Below are 18,259 nucleotides of genomic sequence, written 5' to 3'. Positions count from 1 at the left end.
GGAGAAACCACACTTCTGGTTAGGGACAATTTGAACAGTATATGAACAATTCAAACCCACCTTTTAAAATGCTCTTTAGCCACAAATACCTAAGTACCTTCATCCCTTTTACAGACTCAAAAAGAAACAAATTATTTTTGATAAACTCTAGTATTTATTAAATTATAAAGTTTTTTTAATCAAAAAGAAAAAATGCAGACTAAGAGAAACCTCAAAGTACAAGGACAAGACGGCAAATCTTATGGAAAGAACGACATGAAGTGTTACAGATTCTGAAACGACGACGTCTCCGCCGCAGCTTCACATTTCTAGCTCAGTAAGACCAACCACAAAGTAAGTGTTAGTCATCTAGTTTTCACATGAAGCTTCCTGCTCATAATGATATCAAATCTCTCAGTTGCCAAATTTTAGTAATGATTTTATACCAATCCATGCAGAAAAATAAGTAGTGCAAGAGTCAGATGAGGACCATCAATGCACAGGTACACACTGGCCAAAAGAACCAAAGAGTTAAAAGAAATACACTACAAAGTAAACAGATGTCAAGAAAACTGTCATTACTGACTGAACAGCCCTCAACTATCAACACCCCAACTCCTCACATTAAATAAATTTCAGCGGAGACATGTTAGACATTTTAATTTCAGGTCTGTCCTTCCCGTATCCCTTCCCACCCCAACTCCCACAATGCACTGCTAAGGATGAGTATAATGTTATGTGGGCAGAAATTTACAGGTATCCATTTCACCCTTGAGTGTGGTGCTGAAGATACTGGTTTAAACCTCTGTCACTGTGCACTGTCCATCAGGCCTCCTAGATCTGACGTTGACACTCATGGTCCCACCCCCTGTTGCGGCTCGGTCAGTTCCTGATCGGTCTGATCGTTCAGCCACTGTCTGGTTTGCACTTGAAACCAAAAGTCTCTGTTGGGTCAAGGAGTGCTGTGCAACAACCACAGGGGCATCCTCACTGTCACTACTGGCATCCGATTCGGTCTCTTCAACGGAAGTGTCTGGTACTCTGCCAGAAGATGGTGAGTCGCGATCCTCTTCACCTTCACCTCGATGACTCCTTTCAGCTATGCTGTCTCCACTGAGTTGTAAATGAGCAAAAGAGTCTTCCAGAGACGTGCCCGCATCGGGGGACGGTGTGACAGGGCTGGTTAACTGACCATCCACTGACGTTAGGGGCCGTGTGGAAGACGGCACTGGAAGCTGAACAGTCGCTCCAGTCGGCGCCGATACACTGTCCGCACCATCGGCAGAGCTCTCTCTTGCTAGATTCACAGTATTAGTATCACAGTCCAGCCTAAGTCCAGCCACTCCCTTCTTTGGTATATCTATTATATCTCGCTTAATCTTCCTGCGACGTCCATGTTCATTTCTCCTATACTGAACCATGTTTTCAAGATCAGCAACATACAGGAATCCAGCAATTAACATTTCTGTGTTCTTTTTACCTTTGGAAAACGCATCTTCCAGCTCCCGACTAGTGCGCTCATCGTACTGCCACCACCCGTTTCTTCCTTCATAATACCAGGCGTATTCACCATTGCCTCTACTTGCAGCCTTAAGTTCTTCTGGTGACAACAAGGTGGGCTTGTCGAGAAAATCCTCGGGGATCTCTTGTCGACAGAGAGCACATCGCTTCCCAAGCCACGAAGCGCCCTTTACACACAGATAACAGAAAACATGCTTACAGGGCAGACTGACTGGATGAACACACGTCTGCAGACAAATGGCGCACTCGGGAACCGTTAGAGAAGGGGCAGCATTAGAACAGGGCTCATTCGCCTTCTTATTTGCAGGAAGCATATTTATTGTGTGATCGATTTCACCACAGCCGGCCATCCTAAGAAAACAAGAAAAAAAAAAAAAACCCTGAAATCAGCTTTAAACACTCCTAATATTTTAATTCACTAGTTCAGAAAATACTCAGTAAGCACCCATCCAATGCAAACCACATGCTATACAAGGAAGATAGAAAAGTGAAGAGAAACCAGCAAATTCAAAGTCAGCCTGGAAGAATATATAATGTCCTAACACACACACACACACACACACACACACACACACACACACTCTCTCTCTCTCTCTCTCTCTCTCTCTCTCTCTCTCTCTCTCTCTCTCTCTCTCTCTCTCTCTCACACACACACACACACACACACACAAACACACACACACACACACACACACACACACACACACACAGAGCAAAACAAACAAGGGAGGGAATGTGAAAGAAAACAGGAAAAACTATATAAAACCCCTTTTCTCATTTGTAGTTGTATCTTGATTCAGGAACCAGTGAAAATTATTTAGCAAAAAGCAAACCAAGCATCAATAGCATATCTTAAATACTATTTCTACCCAGCCACAGAAGTTGAGACAGAACCAAATGCAAATATTTGAAAACAGAATCTACTCAAAGTTGGCTTCAGAATCAGCATGAAGAGGAGATGGAAACAGCTAGATTCTTCAAACTAAAACTACAGACAACAGCAATTTTACAGTCTTTCAACTTCAAGTCAGAAATTAGCTCCTAAACTGCCTTTCTGCTTCCCTGCATTCAAAACATCCACAAGTCACACTGCTATCAGCTCCTGTCGGCTCAAACCATACAGTACCCATTCCACCTTTCTCAAGCCACCACACGTCAATTATTAAATCACCTCATGTGCTGCTTAACTCAGCCACACTCCTTCCTTAAAAAGCTAATTTTCAAGTAATCCAAAATCTCTAAGGATGCCTTAAATGGTCTGCCTGCCACTTCTTACACCATCTTCATCTCCTATCAAGATTCCCTCTTACTCAGGCAACCAGCCGCCCTGTGGACAACCTTCAGTGTGGTCTATGTATTCCCATATAGAACCCTGCAAATGTTTGCTAAAACAAAATATGTTTTAAAAGGTAAAACCATGAAAGCACTGTATTGTAAATCAGAAATTTAAGTTTCATTTCATTTTTCATTAAGCTCAGATATCTAGATCAACATTTTTTTCAATACAAGTGATTTACTCATACTGTGTCATTATGAGAAAGTTCTGTCCTGTACTAATGACCAGTGCTAAGAAAGCACAACAGACACCAAATAACAAAGGCTGCAAGCATTCACAGAGAAAGCATAGCATGAAGAAAAATACAGTGAACCAATATTGGACAAGAAATCTAAAAACCCAAGTTTGAGTTTCCTTTATTAACTACATTCCTTTAGTCATTTAGGGAACCTGGTAGCTTAAATTTCCTTACTTGAAAATTAGAAGGTTCAGGTAAAATCCAAATTTAATAATGATGATGATGATGATGATGATGATGATAATACAGTTTCTAAAGTTCTCTGAAAGTTCCACATAATCATGAGAGAAAAATATACATTTCAAGCTGGGCACGATGGTGCATACCTGTAATTCCAGAACTCAGGGAGGCAGAGGCAGGTGATCCCTGAGTTCAAGGCCAGCCTGGTCTACAAAGTGAGTCCAGGACAGCCAAAACTACACAAAGACACCTTGTTTTGGGAAAAGAAAGAAAGAAAAGAAAAGAAAAGAAAAAAGGAAAGAACGAAAGAAAGAAAGAAAGAAAGAAAGAAAGAAAGAAAGAAAGAAAAGACAAGACAGGAAGGAAGGAAGGAAAAAATAAAATGAAAAATATATGTTGCCGTCACGAGAGGAGGGGAAAAAAAGGATTTACCAACTCAGATGTAGTGAACTTATTAATAACCCTGATAACAACTTCGGACTCATTTATGTAGATATTGAGGGCTCCTGACCACCTGGAACAGGAGTTTCGGGTGGCGGTGAGCTGCCAGAGGTGACTGTAGGGACAGCCAACACGTACGTGATGAGCCCTCTCTCCAGTCTGGACACTTAGAACTGTGCCTTATTGAGAGAAGCACCTACTAACACCCACCAGGGCATTAGCAGTCAGGGCTGCAATCTAAGACAGAAAGGACACATGTATCTGCAAGTAGAAAACCACAAACAGGATGTAGGGAAAATGTGTTTAGATACTAAAAGCAATGAGCAGAGATGAGTGGTTGTGAGTTATCAAGTTTGAGGTGAGCAGTTGTGGGCTGGATGGCGGCAACTTCAGGCAAGTATGTACATAAGGGCCTGAATCAAGGAGGAGACTGAGCCTAAAGGTCAGCCAGACTGACGAGTGGAGGTGACAATACTAGAGATTAAAAATCATGGACCAACTCCTATTTAAGTGAGTGACGGCCTCTCTAAAGCTGCCATGCTGAAAATTGAGAAAGGCTACTCTTTGGCTTTCATCACAGCCCAGTCAATCTTATATCCTATTATTCTGCCATTTCCTATAACACTGGTTTCTTAAACGACATATGTTTAAAAGCATACTGATTTGTAAATTAGATTGCACTCAAAAGAAAGGACACAACACAGTATATGGGAAACAATCAAAGAAATGCTTAATGTATACATTATTCTCCAATCCTTAATGACATTACCAATTAAGCCCCTTCACCAGAACTTCTTGTTACTGAAATCAGGAAAGTGTAACTTCTTTCTACCTTATTAGAAATAAATCTAATAAACATGTGTCTCACTATAGAAGCTTCAAACTACTTTGTCATGCTTTCAGAGAGCTAATTTAAAACAGCAGAATTTACAAGTATTAGCATAGGCTTGTACCCCTCAACCATCACCACCATCTGTCCTTGCCCAACCCAAATGAACTGACGATGTACAGCTTTTGCTAGGGTCTCAAAAACCTTCATTCCCTGACATTTAAATCAAAGAAATTAATTCTAATGAGATTTCTTTTTTCTCCTGTATATGTGTCTGTATATGTGTGTGTGTGGGGGGGGGAAGGAATGAACATGTGTGGGCTTACACACAGTCATGTGCACATGGAGACCCAAGGCTGACTTCGGAAGTCAATTGCTCTCCACTGTTTTCACTGAGGCATTGTCTCTCAATGGGTCACAACTGTCTTTGCTTTCGAAGTGCTGAAATCACAAGCTGTCTTACCCACCCTGTATTTATTTATGTAGGTGCCAAGGATCTGAACTATGGCCCTTCCATTTGCACAGCAAACACTTTATGAGCTGAGCACAACAGACACCAGGGAGCACAAAGGAGGAATGTTCACCTGCAGAAGAGACACATACATCTCAAATGGTGTGCAAAAACTAGTCCTTATTCAATCTTAATGAATTCAGACATTTACCCTCAATGCTAATGGCTCTTAAACAGATGATAGGTCACAATCTTACTAAGAATGTGAAGAAATCTTATTTAAAAAGGTTAAAACTGGTCCACATTTATAATCACCCAGTTCTGAGTAATCAAATATACATGGCTCTTAATGACATGAAAATGAGTTGGTGACCAAATGAAATGAGTAAGAACAACAGGAAAAACAGGCACAAAACCTTAGGCTACCCAACACTTAAAATGATAAACAGCCTATAAGAGATTTAAAAAATGCTCAGAGAAGACAGGAAAGTGACATCTCCAAAAAGGCAACAGGAGAGATGTCTGTCAAAGCAAGTAAAGCAGCTGTGCCGCACAGCTCCGCACACTGGCCTGCTGCTTCAACTGTCGGAGACCACCAAGCTTGTTCCCAGTAACTCAGCCAGACAGCTTTATTTCCTATTGCCCCAAAGAGGGCTGTAAAGTTTCTTCAACCCTCTTAGCTATGAAACCCTCTGACTCCTGTTCTCACAGAACTTACACAAGCCAAAGAATCATCAGCAAAACAAGCTGACCTTGTCCTGTGCCTTAGGGTCATTCCTCCTGGTTCAGGATGGGATTCTGCCAGCTGTCTGCAAAACCTAATCCCTTAATTTTAAAAAGGTCAGTACCATGCTGATTCCTCTAGAACTCTGGCTAGCATCTCGAAATTAATGATCTCCTTTAGCTTTAATATCCTTGGACCCATTCTTTTTATAAAGCCTTATACACTTCCTCAGTTCATCTCTTTCATTTCTTTCCCTTTTGTCTAGTACACTTCCAATATCAGTACTCCTTCAAGACTACAGGGATTCCTTGTTGTAAACATTATATGCTTGGTCAGTACTCTGAGCATCTGACATGTATGGACCTGTGTGACTCCTCACACCCCACTTCTGAAAACGCTCCACCTCAGACCTGTGCTTCTGATTTGGTCTTCAAAAATTCCACCTCAATACACTCTAGGCACCTGAAATTGACCGTGACTGAAAACAAACTTATCCGCTCCCTAAATCCTGTATGTTGTTTTCTTTGCTCCCCACCTTGGATAAATCACTGTTTGTAGTGCTTATTTAAGCCCTGGCCACAACTCCCGTAGAGTCTGCCTCGTCATCCCAAAAGCTGTCAACTTAACTCCAGACCCTTCACTACTCTCTGCACAAAATACTAGCCTTTCAATAGACCTGAGTCTTCTCTCTCCCCGGCTTCTCCTATGCCCAGTCACGCTTACTCATCATCTCTCAACCTTTAATAGTTTCCTGCTGTACACATAACCCAATAGTTCAAGGCCACTGATGCAGCCTTGGCACTGAGGAGTTAACGTCTTAGTTCTACCATTTTCCTTTGTGTTAGCACCTTCTAAGTATGTGCTTTCTGAACCCAGGTCTGGATTTGCATTTGGTAATCTGTGTTTTTAAATAAGTGCCCCACGGGATCACTCTTAGAGAAACATGGTAAACACTGTCCTGGGGGAATGACTTAATTTCTCTATTTCTGTTTCTTCATAAGGCTATTCTTATATTTAATAATTAAATTCAATAACCCAAGGACAATACCCACCAGGCACCTGGTAATATACCAAGTATTAACAACTATTCCTTCCTTTAGCTCTGATGGCTCTTCCAGTCCTGTATATACTATCAGTTTCTGGTGCTCTCAAGCACCTTGATACTCGGAATTGGTACCCTTTCTTGTTCTCTTTGCTCTCACTCCTTTACATGATACTAATTTCTTCTTCCTCTCAGTCCAAAAGCATCTTATTGTTATCTCAATACGGCACTTGTACTACCACTTAATCGATATGTCTGATCTAACTTACTAGGTTATAGTGAGTTCACTGATGACTGACATCTAAAAAGGTACAATCTAAAAAGGTAATCCCACTTCACCTGCACTTCCTGCCACAGGTGTCGAGGAGGTCAGCTCAGCGCTAGGGAGTTTGCCTAACAAGCACAATGCCAAGGCCTTAAATGTGGTCCCTAATCCTGGGGAGTGGGGCACAGGAAACACTATTCAAAATTCACTATTTCCAAGTTTAAAGAAAGTGACTTATAGTGTCATTTTTCTCTTAATCAATTCTCAACGCTGACTTAGAATGCTATAGTCATACTTTTAATGGAGTTACCATACTGAAAAAGGTAACAAACTGGTTTCTGTGTCAAACTTAGAGAATGTAAAATAGTATCTGCAATAGTCCTCTGGTGGAGGAATCGCAACACTGTAAGTCAACAAGGTTTCATTTCCCATGATCTAGAACTATGGTGTTCTGTGCAGGAAATATTACGTCAAAATATAATGAACTTTAATATGAACAGGTTCAAGGTTGTCAAATACCTAAAGGCATGTTATACAAAGCCTCAATGACAGAAAAATACAACTAATAAAAATATAAATTAGAGTGAACTGACACAAAAAAATGATGTACTACTTTTTAAATCAGGTATAGTTTTTATTTAAAAAAAAATCGTAAAATTTCATGAAACAAATTTTTGGTAATTATTTCTAAAATCCAGAAGTCTTTATCTTAATAAAAGCTGAAATGTCTTACCTTAGTTACTTAAGTAAATTATTACACAAAATGAAGATAGAAAACACAGGCCTCCAGCTTTTCAGCCTTATTATAGCTTCCTTATATAAAAACTGTTAAAAATCTTGATCAAAATCATTTGCTGTGCACAGAATTACTAACTGTATAAAACACTGACAAGTCAATAAAATTTCATTTTGCATAATTAAAAGTAAACACAAGTATTTTTCTCTGCATTTATCCTACTTACTCAATTAGAGCTTCAGAAAAGCCGTGACACTCTAGATGCTATACTTACATTTCCATCACAGATTCCACAGGCACTGGTCACAAAAATAAAACATCTTCTTTAGCAGTTGTCATCCAACTAGTAGTGTTTTCTCTTCCACTGCTGGCTCATTCTCTGTGCTGAAAACAAAACATAACAACAAAAAACAGTATCAATAGCAATCCCTCTACAAACTGGATTAATACATTAGTCAATTAAGTATGACCCTTTAGCAAAATATAGTGGCAAATTTTATTTTAAGATTAAAATAAAAGTGAAGTCAAGGAACAAGGATGCTTTCTCTGACCATTGCTGTTAACACAATGGAAGGTCTAGCAGAGAAAATAGACTGAAGAAGCAATCAAGCCATACAAATTAGCAGGGAATAAGTTTTTAAAATGTACATTTTCACTTGTACAGATAGAAAAAAATCCTTATTTTCTCTACATGAAGTCCAGCAAAGCTGTAGATTGTAAGTTGTCACACACGCACATGTGCACACACGCACAACCAAAACCAAAACACTAGTAGTGTGTTCCTATATAATAGCAATCAACATGGAATCAAAGGAAAATCCATTTACAGCAACACTGAAAGTAATAAATTAGTTTTGGATTGACAACCAAGACTTGCCTGAAAAGTGATAAAATATTACTGAAGTACATAAAAGAGGGCTGAATAAATGAAAAGGTAGTCAATGTTCATAAACTGGAGGACATGAGAAGACAAGTACTTCTCAGGGCGATCTACAGATCCAATATAATTCCTACTAAAATCTTGACAGCCTTTTTGCATAAACAGAAAAGTCTGTCCTTAAATTCATATGGCATTAGCTAGAAGAATCTAGAAAAATAAGAAAAACAGTCAACAACTGCCACTTCCCAATGTCATAATTTACTAAAAATCTGGAATATCAGGACAGTATGGCATAGAATTATGCACAGATAAACACATCAATAAAATAAAATTAAGAACCCAAAAGCAGACTTGGAGAGATGGCTTAGCAGTTAAGAGTGCTCGCTGTTCTTGCAGATTGCCAAGGTTTGGAGTCATAGCACCCACACAGCAGCTCACACTCACCTCTGAGGCCCTCTTCTGGCCCCCACAGGCTGTTACATGTATGTGATGCACATAAACTTATACAGGCACATAAACATAAAAATGTGTAAATAAATCTTTTCATTAAATGCAGACATAAACATACTATATGGCAAAAAGATCTTTGGAAAAGTGTATCAAGCCCACTCAATGGGGAAAGAGTATTTCCTCAATAAATAATGGGACAATGCAATTTACACATGCAACCAAGTCAAGCCACACTTCACACAACATATAAAAATCAACTCCAAGTTAATCAATGGCAAAATTATCATAATCAAATCCTTAAAATCTTGGAAGCCAATAAAAGGCAAACTCCTGAAGCACTGGAGCACATGACATCAGCAGCCCAGGGGACAAAGGAGCATATAAATTAGACCTTATTCGAATGTTAAAAACAAACAGATGATGTATATAAAGTTCGAACATTTTTGAAAATCAGACTTAATTTTCAGACCAAAGAACTCTTACAGCTCAATGAAAAATAAGTAACAGGCATGCGAAATCATTTTTCAGAAGAAAGCGACCAATGAACACATGAAAAGGTACTTAGTACTGGTAGGCATTAGGAAAATGTAAATCAGACCCATAGCACATATCTACCTGGAGATTTATAAATTTTACAAAGTGGAACTATTCGTGGGTGAGGATGCAGAAGAACCAGACTTTTGCTGACTGCTGGTAGCACTATAACATGATACTACCCCGTGGATGTTTGATAATTATGACACACCCCACAATCCCACTAGTACGTCCAAAAGAAACTTAGGATTCACACAGACACATGAATTACAAGTCAAAAGGTAGATGAACGCCAAGTGTTTCTCTGCAGATGAATGGATAAGAGAAACATGGCATGAACAGTGTACTACCCAGAACAAAAGAATGAAGTTTGTCCAATATGGATGCACCCTAAAAACATGTTGCTAGGGTGAAATAAGTCAGACACAAAGGGAAAAATATTATATTTAGTTCTATATGATAAGGAATTTCACAGAGACCAACTTAAAGGTTATCAGATTCCAGAAAGAGAAAATAGGGAGCCCTGGCCTCAAAAGCACACATTTTCTGCCTGGATATGAAATGTTTCTAGAAATGCACAGTAAGGATGACTATACACCATTTAAAGTGCTGTTACACATTTACAAATGGTTAACGGTTGTTCTTATATAGTATTCCTTCCTCCGGTTTGCCCACTTTAAGGGGCACATCATTCCATGTAAAACTCAGTCATGCACATGATCACTAAAGAAATGACCAACTGCATAATAAGTAAAGGCAAGAGAGGAGAGACTGGATCCTGTTTCAGTTCATGAGCCTCTCAGTTGGCCACTATCTCCCTAACCTATCTATACAGGTAAATGCAGCACCTGTGGCCTCTACACAGAAGCCAGCTTTCCTCAGCACATGTTTAAGAGAATAAAGAATCTATTTCAAGGCCAAAGAATTTTCTAAGTAACTAGCTAAACAGCATTTCAGAGAAATGGGCTTCAGTTTGCTCTGACTTTATTTAGATACCATGTGTGCCATCACTGCACTCTCCCTACCAGCTTTTAACACTGCCTTCCTGGTGACAAAAAGTTCAGTGGTCGCACAGGATGCTCGCTGCACATCACTCCCACAGCCTACTCCAAACAGACACTGCCCACTCTCTCACAATGCCATCTGCTCCCCATCTGCCGACCAGAGGGAAACGCCTATTGTCCCAACATGGCTTACTTTGAGACTCTAGCACTGGCTGTGCCAACTTTATCATTTCATTACATATCACCCTCCTCACCCCTACTTACACACCCCTGAGACTGAACAGCCCAGCTTTTTGAATGTCCTCAAAGTGTGCTCCAATTTACACTCATTAGAACCCAGTACGTAGCTTCTTAGGAATACGCATGGGGGCCTCCTGTTGTAGATTCTAGGCTAGAGATACTGATGTGAGTTTAAAAACATAAAACTATCCTTTATTTTCAACTTTTGAACTCCCACACGCAAGTAATGTTACTTCCTCTCAGCAAAATCAGAGGTCACCATGCCACTGTCACAGGCCAAGTGCTGTCCTTTCAGATCATCTCTCACCCCCACACCTGCTCTTTAGTTATAGACACCTCTGGCCACTTCCCCCTCCTCTTTCCTTTATACAGTTCCTGATGTCATTTCCTTTGCTGCCCAATCTAGAATCATCTGAAAGTTCTTCTCTAACAGAACCGTTGTTTGGCACTTATTTCCGTCTCCTCTGTGTCTACATAAACACAGTTCTCTGCTGAATCTTGCAATGTGCCACTTCTGTTTCCATGCCTCAGCCACTTAAATCACAGGGAAAGAGCAAACACTCTTACTACCTTCTCCGGCCCTACATCCTGTCACACCAAATCCTGCCATCTTTTATCCTAAACATTCTGGGAATCTACTTCTATGTACTGTTATGGAACCAGCCTTAAATTCATTCACTAGCCTCTGAATAATTCCTCCAGGAGAAATGAACCATGGGCTCTCCTATACTAGAGGCCAAACTTCAGTTTTGCTGTCTATCCAACAAAGGCAAACTCCTTAGGGAGGAACAAAGGCTTTAGAGCTCTGAATCCTAAATAAATGAGATTTAGCCTTGGCAACCAGCCTTTCAGATTAATATCAAATTTACATCAAATTATGCAGTACTCCAAAGAACCCTTGATAATTTTGTATATCATCCTGCCTTTAAAAGTCTTCTTTTACAGTTTATGAAATAAAATGCCTAATGGTGTTCAGTGCACTGAACCAAACTATTTCCTTCTCCTGTATTTTTATCTATTTTTCTATTACTGAGCTTATCACGAGTACTGGCATTACTAATCTATGCACTGACTTTTCCACTGAATCATGAAGACATGACAAACTTTATGTCTCTAAGTGGTTTGTAAGCTGCCAATTTGTGTTGGTTTGACTATCATTTGTTTAAATACCACAATACTTAAGTCACATAAAATACCCAAGTTTCATCTGAAAAGAAGGCACTCTTTTGGAAACTACCAAAGACGCAAAAATAAGGAATCCTTTAGCGGCTGGTAACTGAGCACCATGGTTACAGCTCTACAACCTAAGAATATACACAGCCAAAAAGCAAACAGCCTTTTCTTGACAGAGATATGTAATAAAGGTAAGGATGACCAGAGAAGACACAATCTATATATGCCCATGTCTCCAGTATTTTAGTTTGGAAAATAAAAGATACAGACACTCTGCACCTCACTCATCATGTTTTTGGACCATGACTCAGAAGTCAATTTACACTTCATGTGTGTGTGTGTGTGTGTGTGTGTGTGTGTGTGTGTGTGTGTGTACAAAAACCCGTGTTGGATATTTGCCATCCATCCTTCTCTTGCAAGTTGTTTAAAACAGGATCAATCACTGTAATCATTTATTCCAAGCACCTGTAAAATTTGTTTGTATGTTTCTTATAAAAATCTTAGCAGATCATTGCTTAGAAGTATTTATTTACATACTTTCTCTTTAATAGAGCACAACTGTTCTGCCTACTCAGGTACCTATCCTATCTATAAATATTTTATCTCTACAACTGGTTTGTACTTTAGGAAGATCAAAGTAAACAGAAACAAAGAAGTTTCAAAATAACCCACATAAGTCTTTAAGAACTCCTGTATTTGGACAACTGAGTAGGTTGTGGCTTTTACAGAACTAGCTATTTAGTAAACAGTGGCAGAGCATCTACCGGACTCACCTCACCACACCTAGCTACTGGACTCAGGGTTAGATTAAAAACAGTATTCCTAAGAGACCATAATGAACATTCCAGTGCAATTTCTTGCTAGCTAATGTGATCCCTTTCAAAACATGGTTAAAATACATTACTTTGCTTGTTATTTCTTTTACACTCCTTTTTTCATATTTATTCTGTCCAAACGAATAAAAGATAGGACTCTTAGAAATTCTTTTCACTAATCTTAAGTTATTGATTTTGTTTCTCCCTGTAAAGCAATAGGATGCATTCAAATACCACCATTACTTATTCAGTGCATTCTTAAAATTGCTTTACTTCCAGTTATGCACTCATTTTCAAAGTTCTTGGCTCTCACAGACAAACTCTGTCAAAGCACCCCATCAATAGACATGACTCCAGCCAGATGGGGCTTGCTTTTTAGATGTAAACAGGACGTCCACAGTATATCTGAGTGCATAGTATACACTTCCTAAACCCTTACAGGTTATGGCAACTTTTCCAATTTCTTTATCTCACAGAAAGAATTTTCAAAATTAAGACAAAAAGGATAGTAACATTTTAGGGAAGGAAAATGAACTAAAATGCTTCCAAAAACCTAAGTCCCAGAGGAGCAACATCAGTACTACCAGAGGGTTGGTTCCTTGGTCAGGACTATCTGAATCCCAGACTAGAGTCAGATCTCCTGGTACCTATGTGCTCACTGAGCTCAGAGATGCACTGGTAATCACTTCAGTCACTGCATCCTCAAACCAGCATTGGAACTGGGACTATACAATTCACCAGAAGGAACACAGGGCTCGGAAGGCATATGGCTTACTGAAAGTCAAGAAGATATTGATAGTTTGAGATGGGATTTAAATTTAAGCATAGTACATCTTTTTAAAAAAGCTGTCTTAGCATTGGAGGGGCAAACGCAGGAAGAGTGCCAGGAGTTTGAGGCCAGCTTGAGCTATGCAACGAGGCTTTATCTCAACACACACACACACACACACACACACACACACACACACAGAGAGAGAGAGAGAGAGAGAGAGAGAGAGAGAGAGAGAGAGAAGAGAGAGAGAGAGAGAGAGAGGGAGAGAGAGAGAGAGAATGCATCACAACAAAAACTTTCTTTTAGAAAAGTTAACATTTTCTAAAAGGAAATTGTAAAAAGGCAACATCTAATTTTAAATTTTCTACTAGTTACATTAAGGCTAATAAAAGAGACAGGTTAAATTCATTGTTAAAATGTATTTCACATATAACTCAATGTAGCTCTAGAACTGCCATTTTACACTTTACTATGTATGCAGTAGAAAATTATGAGTGGGATACTTTACATCTGTGTGTGTATCCGAAATCCACATTTACTTTATTCCCACAGCTCTGAGCTACTCAGTTCCATATGCTTAGTAAGCCTGCCCCATCCCCACCAAAGAGCATCCATCTAGAGTGTCTCATGTATTAAGATGGCTCCTTTAAAAGATAAAGCTAACAAACTCTTAATTCCAGAACAGAAAAACTAAACTCCATATGATAGCTTACTTTGCTGAACACAGATTTAAACAAACAAAACACCTGCATACATTCTGTTGTGATCAAAGCTAATGGGTTTAGTGAGGCTCCCAAAATAACCCACTAACTACAATCTCACAAATTACAACCTCAAAAGGGGGGAAACAGACGGGGGTGGGGGGTGGGGGGAGAGAATACATGTCATGTGACACTCAGAAGAGTCCTATGAAGACACAACAAAATAATTTTCACATTATTTCAAACATTTTTAAAGTCAGAAATGTGTTTTTATTTTAATCAAATGAGAATTTTTAAGGGAGGGGGGAAGGTGATTTCAAACTAGTGCTGGAAATAGTTTCAAAAATATAGATGCTTGAATTATACATAATTCCTCCCACAATGATTTTTAAATGATACACCAAACTCGACACAAATTAAGAAAGTAACATGAAAACAGAAATGAAACAAGGTTCTTTTCACCTCAGCAATTGTGGAGAAAAAAGTAACAGACTAATTTTATATAAATAGGTTTATAGGTTAGCAATGAATTTATATATTTATCCATTAACCCAACTAAATTAAAAAGCAAACCGAAAAATAGTCATATTGGATTACTTAAAAATTGTACCCACTAAAGAAATTCAAGCTATAATTACTTGAATATAATGTTAATTCCTAATGTAACAATTTAAGATTAATAGCAATTCCATTTTTTAAGTGTTCATGTCCCTAGATAATAGGTTTAACTGTTTTCAAAAGGGCGAATCAAAGAAAAAGATGAACATATAACAACAGTATAAATAAAAATATTGAATTACATACACTTTGTTTTCCTATTTAAAGTCAAGGTTTGATGAAATAAGAGTTTATTCTTTATTCAAAATACACAAAACAGTATATATTGTATGGGAAAGGTGTCAAGGATAGGGGACTACTTCCAGCCTTAGTATGTATATATTTTTACTTACATATATATTTATTATAAGCACATAAGTACAAGAGAGTAGAGGTCACATGGAATTTAACACACATTTAAATTTTTTCTTTCTTTTGTTTTTTGTTTGTTTTTGTTTTTTGAGGCGGAGTTTCTCTGCTACACAGAGCCCCAGCTGTTCTGGACTCTCTTTGTAGACCAGGCTGGCCTTGAATTCACAGGTCTGCCTGCCTCTGCCTCTGGAGTGCTGGGATTAAAGGCCTGTGCCACCCTGCCCCCTTCTTAAAATTTCTTAAGATTTGCAAACTGACAGGTATGTAACTGTTATAATGTATCAAGCTTTGTACTTCACCATCAAATCAACTTTCAAAAAAAGCCTAAGTCAAACTTGGAAACAAATGTTCAAACAAAACTCACCACCGAAATGGGGTCCCCTACTTTTGAGGGATGTTTTTGTCTTGTGTATCACTGCCCTTAAGAAGCATCATCCTATGACTATTTACTGCCATCGCAGTCTTCATATTTAAGGGTAAACCTTTAAATTCCTCCTCTGCAAAGTGTGGTCTTTGCATTTATTTCAATAATAACTGTCAAGAGATACATTTAATCTCAACAAACACCAGTGTGTTTCTCGGTCAGCAATTACTCTGTAAATAAGAAAGTTCTCTTATTAAGAAGGCCGGGCAGTGGTGGCCCACGCCTTTAATCCCAGCACTCGGGAGGCAGAGGCAGGTGGATCACTGTGAGTTCGAGGCCAGCCTGGTCTACAAAGCCAGTCCAGGACAGCCAAGGCTACACAGAGAAACCCTGTCTCAAAAAAACCTAAAGAAAAAAAAAAAAAAAGAAAAAAGAAAAGAAAAGATGTGTGACCTTGGTCAAGTCATCTCTTATGATTCTGTTAGTTCATCCTTCCCTCTGTAATCCTATACAATTCAAAATGCTTAATTTAACAGGCCCTTAACGACAGGCTTTGTATTAACTAAACAGAAAGGCAAATAAGCAAAAGAGGTTGCTGCGGACTGATATAAACATAGTGTTTGTACACAAGAAGACTGGTTCTAATCCAGCCAGCAGTTTCACAAAGGCAGACTCTGTTCCAAAGAAAGTAAGAGGGTAGAAAAGACTCAATACCTTCCATCTCTATCACTGCCAAAAAGAAAAAGAAAAAAAAAAGAAAAAAAGTGTTAAATCCTTCAAACTCATGTATAGCTAACAGAGAATATGTTGTAAACTGATAAATATGAAAGTTACTATTATTTGCTTCCTCCAAGGCAAGGTATCACCTTAGAGACAAAACCAAAACCAAAACAAAAAAGCCCAACAGTTCAAAAGTGACACTTTACCACTTGACATGTCTCCTAAAAGAGAAAAAGAACATTTATTTTTTGCAGTCCTCTTATCTAATGACCAGTTATTTGGGTCGTTTCCCCAGGATTACAACTCTACTCAGGTCTTGGCCAGCATAAAACAGAAACCTTCAAATGGTTAAGTAGCATGGCTTTCATTCTGCGCACATTAAATAGGCCTGTTTGACACATGAATAAACCCAAGCGTTCATCTCGATGATACCCAGAACCCAAGCAAACACATCCAAAACTCCACTGTTAGTGTGGCAGTCACTCTTGAGTGTTCTCTTTAAAAGGAAATTTACTTGACCTATTTTCATGCGTTTTTACAGCACCCAGACACTTTACAAGCAATAGCTGCTAGTCTGTACGGGTATGGGTCATTTGTTTTCAATATGCCATATCCTTTATAAGTCTAATATAGATCATTTACTGAAATGTTCTACGTATTCAAAATTCGATGATAATATACGGCTGTCAGTGCCCAAGTTCCATGTACACATTTCATTTGCAAAACAAGACAGACACAGACACACACACACACACACACACACACACACACACACACACACACACACACACGGGAGAGGAGTAAACACACCCTGGCACCTGAAATGCCAATCAAAGAACAAAGCCTTTTCTATCTCCTCTTGGTTTTCTTCCTCCCCAAGTTCTCTAGTATTTCGGTGTTGTAAAAAGAAAACAAAATGTTGAAAACTTGAGACGTGCTTCAAGAGTAGCTAGAGAAAAGGCAAAATGTAGTTGTCAGAATGCGTGTGCTAACTTAAGAGCCCGGAACACCTTACCTAATTTAGAGGACGGTTCCATTTCCACATCCTCAAAAACAGTATCATAACACAGCCCTTTCTCTAAAACAAACAAACAAACAAACAAACAAACATCCAGGAAAACAAGACTGCGACAACAATGGGGATCCCGTGGGCTCTCAGTAGGGTGGAGGGTAAAGGAGAGAACTCCGCACCCAGCAACCAGAACAAAGCGACAGCCGGGGCTCTCAAGATGCACCCGGGTTGGGAGGCCCGAGGCGTATTCCGACACCTCCCGGTGGTTTCGGGTTTTGGTAGCCATCAAAACAAGAACACTCAGCCGATTCCGCCAGCGCGAGGAGGAGGGGACGTCTTGGGGCTCTGGGCAAGACCCAGAGGCGCAGCAGCAGCAGCAGCAGCAGCAGCAGCAGCAGCAGCAAGGCAGGCAGAAGACGGAATGCAGCCCGTGGCCGACTCAGGCCAGGCCGAGCCCCGTTGCGCTGCCCGCAGCCCGGCCTGCGCAGTAATGGCCGGGGCCGGGGCCGCGCCCGTCACGGTCCGGGCTGCGCCAGCTCGGCCTCCCTCCGCGCGCCCGTCCGGGCCGCGCTGGCCAAGGGCGTCCCTGTCCTACCGGCCCCCCGACCCGCCGCCGCCGCCCGCCACCGCGGACCCCGAGCGTAGCCCCGCAGCCGCCGAGGCCGCAGCGCCCGCCCGCCGAGGCCCGCGGCCCACGAACGCCCGCGCTCCAACACACCGGTCCCGCCCGGCGCCCACCTCACGGTCACCGCGGCAGCCGCCTCGCAGCCTTTTCTCCTCCGCTTCCGAGCCCGCAGCGGACGGGGACGCGCGCGGCCGTCACGTGACAGCCCGGCGCTCGGGGAGGGGGCGGGGCCGCTCCGGCGGAAGCCACGCCCCGCCG

The 18,259-nt window shown here is 40.3% G+C and overlaps 1 protein-coding gene across 2 annotated transcripts; it reads right to left on the bottom strand.

The window, feature by feature from the left end:
- Positions 1-131: 131 nt before the first annotated feature.
- Positions 132-18,239, bottom strand: RNF146 (ring finger protein 146). 2 transcript variants are annotated; one of them, XM_084777428.1, is made up of 3 exons: positions 18,115-18,239; positions 8,017-8,126; positions 132-1,851 (listed from the first exon to the last, which is right to left on the bottom strand). In XM_084777428.1, the coding sequence occupies exons 2-3, from the start codon at positions 8,022-8,024 to the stop codon at positions 777-779; spliced, it is 1,083 nt and encodes a 360-aa protein (XP_084633554.1). In that variant the 5' UTR covers positions 8,025-8,126; positions 18,115-18,239; the 3' UTR covers positions 132-776. The 2 variants fall into 2 exon arrangements, with proteins under 2 accessions (XP_084633554.1, XP_084633555.1); XM_084777429.1 differs by lacking the exon at positions 18,115-18,239 and adding an exon at positions 17,380-17,537.
- Between the last annotated feature and the right edge of the window lie 20 nt (positions 18,240-18,259).

The sequence above is a fragment of the Acomys minous genome, assembly GCF_964271855.1.
Source record: "Acomys minous genome assembly, chromosome: 3".
Lineage (NCBI taxonomy): Eukaryota > Metazoa > Chordata > Mammalia > Rodentia > Muridae > Acomys > Acomys minous.
This window is presented reverse-complemented; position numbering and strand designations above follow the sequence as displayed.